This window comes from Cyprinus carpio, chromosome A8 (genome assembly GCF_018340385.1).
Source record: "Cyprinus carpio isolate SPL01 chromosome A8, ASM1834038v1, whole genome shotgun sequence".
NCBI lineage: Eukaryota > Metazoa > Chordata > Actinopteri > Cypriniformes > Cyprinidae > Cyprinus > Cyprinus carpio.
This window is the reverse complement of record NC_056579.1, coordinates 16,242,552-16,257,338: the sequence shown is the minus strand read 5'-3', so window position 1 is coordinate 16,257,338 and position 14,787 is coordinate 16,242,552. Positions and strand designations below refer to the sequence as shown.

The following is a 14,787-nucleotide window of genomic DNA, read 5'->3' as shown; positions in this document are numbered from 1 at the left end:
GGAATAAATTATAATTTAAGTAAACTATATAAAAACATAAGTTATTTTGAATTGTAATAATAATAATATTCCTGTTTGTACTGGATTTTTATCCAATAAATGTAGTCTTGGTGATAAAGAGACTTCGTAGTGTGTATTTATGTATATATTTTTAATAATAATAATAATAATAATAATAAAATGATAATTAAAAACTTGTTCCCCAATATAATGTTTAACTATTCAAATGTAAAATACATTTCTTTAAACTGTTTGCCCATCAAGCATACCTGTGTTCTTGTGTGTGTGTGTGTGTGTGTTTGTGTGTGTGTGTGTGTGTTTATATGTTGTTCACACAGAGAGGCTTAGCTGCTTGCCAGCCTTCCACAGTGCAATAATAAAGTCAGTAATCTCCTCATTTAGGATTCAGCATCTCACAGTATCTTAATGAAGCCTTTAATGAAGCTCCCACAAACTCTCAGAACCCCCAAATCACCCACTAGTCAAACCATCCAAAATACCCAGACCAACCACAGCATATACACACTCGTCTTAGTCCTAGACATTTCTTTCTTCATTTATGATCATCTCTCACCCCCTGATATAACTGTATAATACTATGTTAATTTCAGCTTGTTTTAAGCGTTTTGTTTATTTTTTGTTTATTTATTTATTTTTTATTATTCTTCGTCTGGCTTTTAAAGCTTTTAAAGCTTATGTGTTGAGTGAGAATTAATTGGGATTCACTCAAGGATTGTTTACTCTAAAGTGTTTATCCAGTGGACATTTTGTTTTCCCATAATTCTGTATGAAAGGGTAAACAAAATGGCAGAGAACTGTGAACTGGGCAGCTCTAGATACCAAAAACACTGTTCCTCATGGTTAGCGACAATTACTAGGAAAGTAGAAATCAGGATGTGTCCCAATAACAATCACAGAAGGCCAAAGACAAAGTGCTTAGAGTTCTTAGAGGAGCACCATCACAAAAACATGTTAAGATTAAAATGTTTGATTAAAATCTTTCACAAAAAGAACTTTTTCTGCTTCATTATTCTCCTATATGAATGGAATTCATTATGCAAACACAGACAGAGAGAGAGAGAGAGAGAGAGAGAGAGAGAGAGAGAGAGAGAGAGAGAGAGGCAAGCATGATGAGGAAGTTTGTAATCAATCTTAATGGCTCTTTACTGCTCCAAGGTTCATTATGAATATCAGGCAAACACAATGAGCTATCTTTCACCCTCATATCGATTGCTATGCAAATTTACATACATTTCAAGCAGCCTTACCTCTGCAGAGAGCAGAACTGGATTGTATAATAAAACAGTTTGTTAACAACAAAACATAACGACACTTGTGAGAACACTTTCTGCTCATTATTGCCCCGTACTCGTGGATTTGGAACAGCAGGCGAGCGCGTTCAGACATGTGTACACGCACGCCTTTCTGTTTAGCATTGCCTCAGTGTGGAGAGGTGCCATCACGCTGTTGAGAGTGTGTCAGTCGGTGAGTGTCCCTGTCATGTATGGCTGTGAGTACACACACCGTGTGTGCAGTGTGCTGTGAAAATTTGAGAAGGCAGCACTGCAACAAATTCGTACCTACAGGCCTTTTCAGCACTCTCTCAGTACCGCCAGCACCCTGATCTGTCTCACTTTAACTCAAGTATAGAGATGGGCCGGAGTGGACGACATATTTTTACTCTAATACAATCTGGAGTTATTTTCGCCTGTTTTGACAGATAGAGGCATTTGCTGCCAGACAGAGGCTTGATTGCAGAGCTCACTACCCGTGTGATAGTGTGCCTATGATTAACGCCTATATGAAATTCAATCAATCGTCAAACATTAATTCACTCTTTCATCGTTCACGGCTCATGAGGGCTGCAGATGTGCTCAAGCAAGGCAGTATACGTCTATTTTGTTGTGTTATGTTTTTTCAAAAACCAATAACTTGCTGGAAACTTGTTGCATTATGTCTGGTTTTGACACAGTGTAGCATCCATTACATTTCTTTATGAAAATGTAGAGTTAAAGTTTTTGTAAGGGTTTAGTACTGTGTACTAAAGGGATAGTTTGGACAAAAAAAAAAAAAAAAAAAAACGTCATAATTTACTCATTTCAAACCTGTATGACTTTTATACTTCAGTAAAACAAAACAGTATATTTTGAAAAATTGGGGTCCGTTTTTTTTCTTCTTTGGGCCCAAGTGACTTTCACTGACTTTAAAAGTTGAAACATTCTTCAAAATATAGTCTTTTGTGTTCCACAGTTCAAAAGAGTCAATTGATTCAAAACTGTTTAAGATTATAAAAAGCCTCGTCATGTCACTGACCAATCGCTTCTTGTTGTTTATCAGGTCTAAGTATCCGCGGGGCTCAGGAGGAGGACCCACCCGATCCACAGCTGATGCGTCTTGACAACATGCTTCTGGCAGAGGGAGTGTCAGGACCGGAGAAGGGTGGAGGATCGGCGGCGGCGGCAGCAGCAGCGGCAGCAGCCGGCAGTCCCACTGACAACTCCATTGAGCACTCTGACTACAGGGCCAAACTCTCCCAGATCAGACAGATCTACCATACAGAGCTGGAGAAATATGAGCAGGTGAATGACAGTATACACTACAGTACAGGAAGACTTTACCAGCTTGCAACAAATATTGTTGTACTAAAATTCATCTTCAGTATGTTTTCTTCTCCATTTAGCTCTAAAAAGCTCTATTCGTACTTTATATATATTTAAATATTTATTTAATTATATTTGATGCCTCAACTAAATACATGTTTATGGTATATATATATATAATATATATATATTTATTGTCAAATAACTTTTTTTAACTTATTATTTTATTTTTATCCCCTAAAGTATGAATAGAGCTTTATATATATATATATATATATATATATATATATATATATATATATATATATATATATATATATATATATATATATATATATATATATATATATACCAAATGCAACCAAAGTGTCTACTTTAATGTTTTAGTTGTGGAAATAAAATATATATTAATGTTGAACCAAATCCTTTTCCAGCCTTGTAAGCACTGAAATTGCATACTGTATCTAGTTATGTTATGAAGCCCAACCACATTGTATTGTACAAAGCCAAGAATACTATAGAATAACTTTGTATCTGCATTCACATATTTGCATTGGTCCTATGAGTATGAATCATCTCAGCTTGCTGTTCTTTCTGAATAGATGTTTTTCACTAATGCCTCATGACAGGTTTAAAGGGAGACCTGGGGGCCTTCATCTGAACTGAAGGTGTCAGAGGTCTAAACCTGAGCAAGCATTTTGCGTTTTACAGTCCTGTCTATCATGATTACGACTGAGAGCAAATTTGATTTACACTAGTGTGGTATTAAGGCATAAGGACATCTTCAACTTACCTGACCCCTGAACAGCGGTAGTCTAGACGTCCTCTTATAAATATTGAGCAGACGCTTTTAGTTACAGTGTGGAGAGCGGCCTCTGATTGCATAGTGCATTTGAGAGTGTCGCTATGCAGGACTTGCTGCTTCATTGAGGTCATTTATTGATTCTTTAATGGAGCTGACATTAATTTTTGATTCAGCGCTTTAGTTACTTTCCTCATAATCAAGGATGAGTTGAACCAGGGCCTTTCATTTTTTTTTTTTTTTTTTTTTTTTTTTTTTTTTTTTGGTATGCGGTACAGTTAAAGTGCTTGGTGTTTTGAGGAGATGCATGTCTATTTGCCCCTGGGTCATGATCTTTTGTTATAATTGAAATTGAAATGTGAGACGTGTACATTCATGTATTAATTTTTACTTGACAGTTACACAATGTGACAGAAACCAACATGAATACATGTACACAACTTGTGTTTTAAACTAGATTTTACAAGGTTTTTCCTCTTGTTCGCTCTTATTTGTCACTGACCCCCTTCTGTTTATGCTGCACTTACACCATAAACAATAAAGAATGGTCAGGAGAACACTTTTATTTGTAAATAATCCTTTTAATATGATATGGAAGTTGTTTAGCTTATGGCTTAGCCAGCCATTGGGCTAAATTAGTCTGATTAACTTGCAAGCGTTTAAAAAGGGAGCTTGTGGAAAAGGTGGCTCAACCTTTTCACCCACAGTAAATGCATCTTTCTTAAGGGTGTTCCCCTTTTAATTATCTAAATGTAAATACTTAACATTTTACTCTGAGTAATGAGCTAAAGTATGCACTACCTAAATTAGTTATTCTAATTAATCATGTATGAACCACTGCTTTAACGAAAAGCTGTTTAATTCTTTGGGTGCTGGGCAGGTGCCAAATTGCAAATCGGCATTTGCATTCATAGATGACTTCACCTATTAAGTTGTTCAAGTCCTCCGCAGCACTACACACAGTATGGATGGTGTATTTCCTGTGCTTTCAAGAGTGGAAGCTTTGAACTTTCTTCAAAAATTGCTGATTGCTGCTCCAGAGAGCTTCAAACGAATGCAGTTGAACTGATGTGCTTCTTCTGCGGAACAACGTCAAAGAGCATTTCTGTCACTGTGCTGAGAGTATATAACGATTTTAAAAAGAGGGTCAATCTCTAGGATGGTTTTGGAGTTTAAGTGAGGATGCAATACCGGAATTCAGAAATTATTTATTACATGTAACTGTTGAGTCTCAGCAGCAGGTCCTAAAGACTTCAGAGTAATTTAGTTTTGTGTAATGCACTTTCACACCTACATTCTCACTCAGAATACAAGCTGCGTCCTCAGCTCAAAATTGTCTTTCTCCACAGGCATGTAACGAGTTCACTACCCACGTCATGAATCTGTTAAGGGAGCAGTCTCGCACACGGCCCATCTCGCCCAAAGAGATCGAACGCATGGTCAACATCATCCATCGCAAATTCAGCTCCATCCAAATGCAGCTTAAACAGAGCACCTGTGAGGCAGTCATGATCTTGAGATCCCGCTTCCTTGATGCCAGGTTAGTATCAGTGTGAGATCTGTCCACATAAATTACAGTATGTCTATTTACAAATGAGTTGTATTTGAAATAATTAATATTCTGCTATATGCAAGAAAGTAATGATTAGAGAATATGATTTCAAGTTAATCATTAAATATATTGGCTCTAAAAGATGTGGTCACATTTACCAATGTCACCTTCATAATAGGACTTTGCTTAATTGGATGTTTCATGTGAGGGTGATAAATTGCTCCAAACATCGTTCTGTAGTGTTCAAGTTGGTCACATACATTTGCCATGTTTGCCATGAACATATTGTTTAAAACAAGGACAAAAGATTAATTATTCCACTAAAGTTTGTTTTACAGTTATGGCTTATAAAAGTGAATTTAGAAATCTCCAGCCTCATTTGTCTGAAGATGCCACTTGGTTTGATATTTTATCTATACAGTGGAGTTCAGATGATTTTAAGTGTGACTTAAGTGTCTACAGATACTTTTTGGTGTCATTGTTACTTGAAATTGGAACCATTTTAGCTACATTTTGAGTTCATTTGACCTTTAACCTACAAAATCAAGGTTTAGGCTTAGCCACTGATGGTATGGCACCTGTTATTAGTCGACCACAATAATGCATTCATTATTATTCAGCCATTAGTGGTTAAGATGTGTTGCCAAGACTAGAGTTTTAGAGCCTAGAGGCCATCCACAAAACACAGTCATACTAAGCACCTGAAAGCAGTTAAGACTTTTATAGAGTGGAAATGAAGTCATTTGCGTTTGGTGGGTAGGAGGTCATCAGCAGGTGGTCCAGATTACTGTAATCACAAACAGTTGGAAGAGGAGATCTGGAGAGGTGTAGAGGGGAGAGAAATGATGCAGTGAACATGAGAAAAGAGCAGATGAGGTCTCGAGGAGAACGCTCAAGTGAAGCGGAAGCACAATCGTTTGGCCGGCCACTCGTGTGAAAGGCATTAAACAAGGCGAGAGAAAGAAGTCAGCACTTAACCGTGGCTGGGTGGGCAGCAGTGAGTGGTCGTAAGTGCAACTCCATCAGGCCCTGCCCCAGTACTTGAGGAACAGTGTTCAGCTGGCCATGGCCTGATTTCCCCAAGATACAGCTCTGACTGGGAATGCTTGAGCACCTCTAAACGCCCCAATCAGAGTGAAAGAAAGCACGATAGAGGGAGAAAGAGAGAGGGAAAAACTCGCCCCTCTAAACACTGAACATTTCACGCTTCGCTTAGAGCTCAACCGATAACGTAACATTGTCCATTTGTGTGTCTACATATGAATTCTGATAATAGCCTTCCTGACTTCATTTCCTGCCAGCAGCTTCATTATGAGTTTGGCCATCACACATGGTTTTATTTGAGTTTCTCTAATTGCCTTCCTCCTCTTGTTTTTCCCTGCTTGTCCGACGGCAGACGGAAACGGCGGAACTTCAGCAAGCAGGCGACCGAGATACTGAACGAGTATTTTTACTCGCATCTTAGTAACCCTTACCCCAGTGAAGAGGCCAAAGAGGAGCTGGCTAAAAAGTGCAGCATAACAGTATCCCAGGTGAGACAACACCACCTATCCATGTTCCACACGTCCCGTTTGTTGGATAGTCTGGAAAGAATGACCGACAACAGGTCAAAGTCTGAAGAGTTAAAGTCCCCATGCCTAGGGTTTAATTAGGTAAATCCAATGCCATCCCTGCTCTGTCCCATTTAAAATGGTCTTAGCTGATTTAAGCTAGTCTGATTTCCGCTGGTCTAACTCTGGGATCTTTAACCTTGCTCCTGGACTCACACTGTCCTTTAGTTCCAACCTGCTCCAACACACCTGCCTCAATTTTTCAAATGATCCTTAAGAGTTTTCTTGGATGTTTTATTTGTGTTTTTTTTTGGTTGGTTAATGTGTTCTGCAGGACAGGGATCGCCAGAAGCAGAGTTTGAAGACCATTGGTCTAGCTGGTTTAGATGGTTGGCCAGTTGGTCCCCTAGCCCAGGGGTTCTCAAACCTCTCTGTGAAGTACTCCCAGCACTGCACGTTTTGTATGTCTCCCTATATCTGACACACCCACTTCAGGTCTTGCATTCTCCAATAATGAGATGATGAGTTGAATCAGGTGTGATAATTGAGGGAGACATACAAAATGTGCAGGGCAGGGGGTACTCCAGGACAGGTTTGAGAACTACTGCCCTAGCCTGATGAGCTTAAAAAACTCAAGAACCCTCTAAAACCAGACAACAGAAAACCTGACAGGCTTTAAGACAATCAAACCATCTTAGACTGGTTTAGGCTATTTTTTTTCAGCAGTTCCCAATCCTGGTCCTGGAGAACCCCCAACATTGCACATTTTAGATGTCTCCCTGTTCAAACACACCTGATTCAAAATCAGCTCATTAGTGAAGACTCCAAGACCTCAAATGTGTGTGTCAGATAAGAGACACCAAAAATATGCAGTGTTAGGGGTTCTCCAGGACCAGTATTTGGAAACAATGATCTAGGCTAATGGTGGCTAATTGGCTATGCTACGTCACACAAAGTCCCTGTCTCAAATGGTGCATCTAATGTGGACTTGAGGTGGACATGACCTTCTCTTGTATGATGTATAGCTTGTAATTTTAGGTTTCCAAACCTTCCCAAGCACCACATTTGAAGCCGCTATGCATCCTCGAATGTTACCCAGTAGTCCATGTGGCAAAGTATAGACTCTGAAGAGGATCGCGAGTGCTGAGGGTGCCATTTGGGACAGGGCCAAGCTTGATCACACCAGAAAGACTCTCCAGTGCACTGTCTCTCATTGTCCTCTTCTTTCCTCTTGTCACTGTCTAGCATGCATACCTGTTTGCTCTAACACATCAGTCTGATACTTCCACTGAGCTGAGTCTCAAGCAGGGCCTGAAGACAGAGTGTACCCTGTTGTGGATGGATGCCACAGTTTGTGGTGATCTGTGTCAGTCATTGTGTTTTAGAGTAAATGTGTGCGTGCATGTGAGTGTATGTGTGTCGGAGAGAAAGAAGAGGGACTTTATTTTAGTCAAACAGTATGTTTCATTATCGCAAGGAATTTAAAAGTATCACAGTGTTTTCCCACTCTAATAACTAAATTCAGAATCCACCTGAAGGCAAGAATACCCACCCACACCCATCTCCCCACAGACAAAACTCTTTTCTGTTCTTTTTTTTCGGTTTCAAATGGTCACAGAGGTCGTTAAGGAAAATGTGTACTGTTAAACTATTGGTCTTAGAGCATATCTGCATACTCTGTGATGTAATAAATGTGTTTTCTCTGTGGGGAGGGGCTTGTGGAGGGTTGTTCAGAGTCAGAACCTGTAAAAGCCATTCTTTTTTGCCTTCAGGGGGTGGGAACCACCATCACAGTGGCACAGGTATGTCATGACTTCTCCTGCTCCACTTTTCTTGTGCCATTTGTTTTTCTTTGTTGCTTTTCCTTTATTCTGTCACCCCTTTATGTGTGTTCACTTATACCTTAGAACATGTTAAGTCTACCTTTCCTGCACTTAGTAACTACAAATCTGGACACTTAATCAAGTGTCAAATGGGAATGATATATTTGGAGTGCTTAGTAATCAAACCAAGTAATAGAAAGTATTTATGTTGTAAGACTTCTGCTGTAATATACATATATACACCCCCTCCACTCTTCCCTAGAGAATTTCACTTGATTGTCAAACCGCTAAAAGTATGTGTCCCTTTTGATTGTGTTATGTCTTGTCATTACACATTTTGACGTACCTGTGATAGATATTTACCCCACATTGCATTTAATCAGTGTGTTCTGTATATGTTCAGAAAATGTTTTTTTATTTGGAAATATCTTTCATTAAATTAATTTGTATGTTGTAATGTTTTGTTTTGTAAGGAATTGGTTGCATTGGGGTTAAAAATATATGCAGTTTAGCAGTGTTTTTTGTTGTTGTTGTTGTTTTTCAACAAATAACAAATAGTAATATTCATTTCTACCAGTTTTATTTATTTACATTTCTAAGGTATCAAGTTTTTTTCACTTGTATTGTAACAGTTTCTAGCACATGTAGATCCCAGTGATTGTCTGCGTTGCCATTTTTCCTGTATCTGAGACATGTGCTGATTAGAAGTGATGTGTGGTGTTAATTGTATTGTTGATGAAATTTGGTCGCCTTTATCAGGCACCACTTCACGAATCAACCTCATTATCGGAGCACAATCTCTGTGCATGTGTGATGCTTTGTCTTCTAAAAGCAGCACACAAGGTCACATGATGCTTTTCTTGGGTAGAGAGTTTTCATAACCACTATGATTTTAAGCATTCTAGAGGGGTTATCGTGCACCCTTCGAATGAGTGGGCACTAAGTACGGTGCCCATCACCCAGTTAAATGCAGTTCTTCTGCTTCGATCTTCCTGCGGTTCAAACGAGCGACACTTATCAATATTTCAGCTCATTATACATGTAGCAGAGCTCTGTCTCAGGTTAATGTGTTAACTATTAATGCAGACTGCTTTATTATTGATATTATCAGCAGCCCTGGCCACTGCAACCGCCCATGACAGGGAATGTATGTGTGTGTGTGTGTGTGTGTGTGTGTGTAATCAAGCCAGAAGTCTGAGTCTTCATTTAAGCTCCACTCTCAGCAAGAGAAGCAGTATAAATCGGGAGGTATTGAGACCTGGGTAAGATCATCCATCCCATTTCAGTGACACTAGCAGCATATTGACCCAAGCTTGGGGAGGGAGTAGTGGTGAATTATTTACTACACCCACACAGAGGTTCCTCTCCATTGGTTTAAAGCAAACAAACCAGGTATTGGGTTCCAGCATAGAAGTCTACTGGGTCTCTATAGTCTGTTCTCGCATAAATATGAAACCCAAATGCTTGAGGTAGATTTGTTTTAAAATATTAGTATTTCAAAATATTTGTCAACTTAAATTCAGTGTGCTGTAACCAACATGCAGAAAGTCATTTAGTTGTCATATGACAACAAAATCATAAAACATAAAATTAGATCACAGAATGGGGCCCTATACCACAAGATTGAAGATCAGTTTTGAAAACCCTATAATATATATATATATATATATATATATATATATATATATATGTGTGTGTGTGTGTGTGTGTGTGTGTGTGTGTGTGTGTGTGTGTGTGTTTAATAGCAAGGCAAGGTTAGTACAGGTCAAATGGAGTAAACCCCAGAATACTTATTATAATTATATAGTATTCAAACATTTATGATATTTGTTTAAAATAAAATTTTACTTTAAATTTAATCAAATAATGTTCCTGAACACTTATGATGGTTATACCCCTTACATCATTGTTGCATTCTCTACTTTTTGTACTATTTCTTTCTCTTTTTTTAAAGATTTCCTATTTTCATCATCTTTATCTTTCATCCTTATTTGTCATTGACTCATTCAGCTATAGAACAATCATTTAAATTAATTATACGTTGTAAATAAGTTTTTGTTTTGTTAAAATATGAAACATTAGGGATAGGAACAGCTAAGTTTTAGGTATTTAATCTTTAGAGGGAGGTTAGCTTAGAGACTCTGTGTACCTCTTTTCCATGGCCTTAAACTGCTTCATAAGCAGGTTAAGTAAAAAGGATGACGGCTAGTGCTTTCATTGCTTCCAATTAAACCTTGCTTGTTAGTTTAACCTCTAGGTAAACCCATCAAACAATTGATGTTAAGGCAAAAGCCTGCCAACGGTGGTGGCTTCAGTCGAATGGTCATTAATTTTAATTGCCTAGATATTAAAGATTTAGAAGCACAGAGGCATGGTGGGGGTAGAAATGATCTGATGTCATGTAAATTCAGCGGCTGTAGCGTAGTGTGGCTCGGGCTGCTGGAGATATTAAAATGGAAGCAGAGAGGTGGAAATTAAATAAAGCATCATTAAGGGGCTGAGGCTCTCTGGTCCTCCAGTCCAGCTAGAGCTGGAATACAGCAGGAAAGATCGCCACGGCGACAGGCCACTGTAATTTATAGGGCTATTAAGAAACAACCCTTAATCTCTTTATTATTCCACAATTATGCAGTGCTAGCATTTGCACATCTACCACCCCCCATGTGACCCAGATCTTATTTTTTCCTGGCTGCTGTTTTTAGTAAAATTAGCATTATTGTAATTATTAATGTATTGCGTTAAGGCGGTGCTGCTGCTTTTAGGTGTACTTTCTGAGTTGTGGTTATTATTATGTCTTTTATTTGTCTTAAGGCAGGAACACAAAAGTGAAAAGAACATTAGTGTTATTAAGATACATAAAACATCCACGTTACCTTTAAAGGAAGGTAGTGAAAGTAAAATCTAAAGATAGAGTTATGTTAAAACTGTTATTTAGAATGTGTCCATTTATTAAACGGGGCCAGGGACCAGAACAAACACTTTTTTAGCAAGATCTCTGTTAGCCTTACAAGGAAATATACAACCTTCACATTTGGCACCTGCTACCTGATCCCATAAGCACAACACTGATCCAAATTTTGCCACAAGACGAGCAGCCACTTTTGTGTTGGTTTTGTCTAGAGACAAACAGAGAGCATGTCACACTTCCATCCACAATAACGCACAAGCCCTGTCTGATAATCGCTTAATTAGTCTGCATGCCCAGCGGATATTACTGTGGGGAGGCTGGGGACTGTGGACTTGATGGACCCAAACATGACATCTTGAAACAATCACTCTGCTCAGTGCACAGTGCCCTGTCTGCATTGACGTCTGACACCCCCTCCTCTTTTTTTCCCCTTTTTCTTTTCTTCCCATCTCTCCCTCAGGTATCCAACTGGTTTGGCAACAAGAGGATCCGCTACAAAAAAAACATCGGCAAGTTCCAAGAGGAGGCCAACCTGTATGCCGCTAAGACAGCCGTGACTGCAGCGCACGCAGTAGCTGCCGCCGTCCAGAATAGTCAGACCAACTCACCCACCACACCCAACTCCGGTAAGCTTGCACTGATCCCGGACGAGCCCCCAACCAACCAACCATCCCCTATCCCAGCTTGGTCCCTTCTGGACCTCTGCTCCCTCTGGCATGCCGGTTGGCTGCTGTGACAGTGAGAGGTCCCAGACTGGGGGATGAGCCTCACTTGCCTGCCTCTGAGACTATACATGCTGAACGAGACGAACAAAGTCAAGCAGAAACTGTGTGAGCAGGTTGCACATGCTGAATATGTTTGTAGATTTGAGGGGTGGGTGTTGGTGGTGGTAGGGGTAAAAGAGACAATCCTTACCCACTGTCCTTCCTTTCTATTCATAAATATGTGACAGGGTTAACCCGCTGTGAATTGATGGAAATCTCTTGCTCGGAGCATGTTACACTCTTGAAGAAATGTGTAGTATGAAATAATAATGAATATTTGATTAGTAGAATGATACAGTGTCTACCTTAAATTGATGCTCTTCCGACATAATAACCAGAAGATTTGACTGTGATAAAGACATGGCTTAGACCCTGAGGAGTTGTGGGTAAGCAATTTTTAAGGGGTCCCCTTTTTCTTGCACCCAGGATTCCAGATGAAAGATGAAGAATTTCAGCTGGACTCTGCAGAGAACAAAAACACTCTATTAACCAACATGTTCACTGGTACTGGCCTTTTCCATAAGCTTCTTATTGTCCTTGTCATTAGCATATAATTCCCTTTATGAACGAGTCCACTAGAGTAGGAATAGGTGTGAACCCCTGTGGAAAACTTAGACTTCCAACTCCATACACCATCTTTGTCCTTTTTTGTGATTTCCTCCCTTTGTTTTGGCATTTTTGGTGACCCCCACGTGCCCTTCTAGAGATGTAATTCAACCTAGCCGTCACCCCCATCCCTATCCCTATCCTTTCATTTCTTCCTTTTTTTCTTTTGCTCTCCTTTTTGTTGTTTGCTTTCCGAGCATCACTTCCTAGTTTGGTGTGTCGTGCGTGTATGTCCTTGCACATATTGCGTGTATGTGTGAGTCTGTGATAGCCTCTCTTTCTCTTTCTCATTCTCTCGTTATTCAGCTCCTTACATCTTTCCTTTCTAGGTTCTTCAGGTTCTTTTAACCTCCCAAACTCGGGGGACTTGTTCATGAGCATGCAGAATCTGAATGGGGATTCTTACCAAGGGGCACAAGTTGGAGCCAATATGCAGTCACAGGTAGGCGCTACGCACAGGAACTGGGGCTGTGAACCAGAGCAGACCTGTCAGCTAGCCTACCATCCACATTAAAAACTTAACTCCCTCCCCCTCAACATTCAGACAGTGATACAGATTTGATCACCCCCTAAACAATTAGTTTCATTATTGTCATGGAAGATTAATGATGACTATAGTCTAGCCATGGATGGATCCTTCACATTTCCAAAATGGACCCCCAACTAAATTACCATATCACCGCCCATAAGAGGCCCGTCTGACTAGAGACTCATTATTTACAGCATTATGCTAGTATATTGATCCTGGAGCAGACCCCATTTTGTAGTTGATGTTGTGAATGCATTTGGCTCTGACTTAAGCTCTTGGGTTGGTATTGGTTGTATGGTATTGTTCTTTCCTCTAAACCTCTATATCCTTTTCTCTCCCCTTTTCATCACGATTATACCAATTTTCCATGTTCACATAAACTCATTTCATCCTCATATTAAAAGACACCATTTGAAGGAGAGAGACAAAGAGTTAATGTGTACTGAACCTTTCTCAGATTCTCAATATCTGTTCATGCGCTGATAATATGTTCTTACATAACGTAATCTCCTCCAACTGTTGTCATGTGTGAATATTATTGTGTTTTGTAGTAAATTCCGAATGAGAGCTATTCCATTCCTTCTGTGTTTTTGTGTTAAGAGCCTGGAATTAGAGTTATCATTGCAGGAAAGCAATAGAAAGGGAAAATGCATAAGTTGTCCTAAATGTTGCATTAAACCACATATGTATCCCTAACTTCATTTAGCTGCATATTCCATTTTAGTATGATTAATTTAGTAAACCGCAAAGCCATCAGATGTTTTTATAAACACCATTGCCTTTGTCTGTTGTCACCATACATCACTGTGTTGATCTTTGCATGTGTTTCTGTAATGCAGAATGTTGACAAGCTTGACTTCCTGTTGTGTCCTCTGCAGGTGGATACCCTGCGCCATGTTATCAGTCAGACGGCAGGATACAATGATGTCCTGGGGGGGAATCCCATGTATAGTCCACATGGCTTGAATGTAAGTACAATCTCAGTCAGCCATGACTGAAGTGCCACTGAATTAAGCAATAATAAACATACTACACTCATCCTAACATTATAGATATAATCCATAACTCTATAAGCTTAAGGTCTGTAAGGTTTTCTTTTTTTTTTTTTTTTAAAAGAAGTCTCTTATGCTCACCAAGGCTTTGTGAAATATTATTATAGCTAATTTCTAAATAAATACATTTAAAATGTAATTAATTGCTGTAGTAGCAAAGCTGAATTCTTCAGTGTCACATGACCTTTCAGAAATCAATGTTAAAAATGGTTGTGTTGATTAATAACTTTGTGGAAACCATGATACTTTTTCCAGGATTCTTTGACAAATACAAAGTTCAGAAAAACATTCTTAGACATTCTTACACTTTTGATCAATTTTATGGATTATTGTTGAATAAAAGTATAATTTTCTTGTTAAGAATTTGCTTTATGTAACTAAATAAATTATTTATGGGCACATAAACACCAACATTTTAGGTTGGCATTTACTAAGAAATGATGTTGTGAAAATCTGTAAAGTGCAAATATAGTTATTAGAACATAAATCAGAAGGACCTGAGTCAGACAGCACGAAACCACCATAAATCCAAACTCCACGACAAACAGAGTGATGATTCAGAAGATGACAGGAGTATCTATCCCATAATATGCATAAAGCG

General features: G+C 39.0%; 1 protein-coding gene across 9 annotated transcripts in view; it reads left to right on the top strand.

Moving 5' to 3' along the window:
- The window catches only part of LOC109058322 (pre-B-cell leukemia transcription factor 3), an 86,049-nt gene that overhangs the window by 66,364 nt on the left and 4,898 nt on the right, over window positions 1–14,787 (top strand). For 2 of the 9 annotated variants that reach the window (XM_042762497.1, XM_042762498.1), the window contains exons 3-10: window positions 2,338–2,579; window positions 4,752–4,942; window positions 6,351–6,486; window positions 8,277–8,306; window positions 11,696–11,861; window positions 12,426–12,503; window positions 12,935–13,047; window positions 14,013–14,102. In XM_042762497.1, coding sequence (XP_042618431.1) covers window positions 2,338–2,579; window positions 4,752–4,942; window positions 6,351–6,486; window positions 8,277–8,306; window positions 11,696–11,861; window positions 12,426–12,503; window positions 12,935–13,047; window positions 14,013–14,102 — 1,046 coding nt within the window. The remainder of the gene's footprint in view (window positions 1–2,337; window positions 2,580–4,751; window positions 4,943–6,350; window positions 6,487–8,276; window positions 8,307–11,695; window positions 11,862–12,425; window positions 12,504–12,934; window positions 13,048–14,012; window positions 14,103–14,787) is intronic. The other 7 variants (XM_042762499.1, XM_042762500.1, XM_042762501.1 and 4 more) reach the window with 5 other exon arrangements.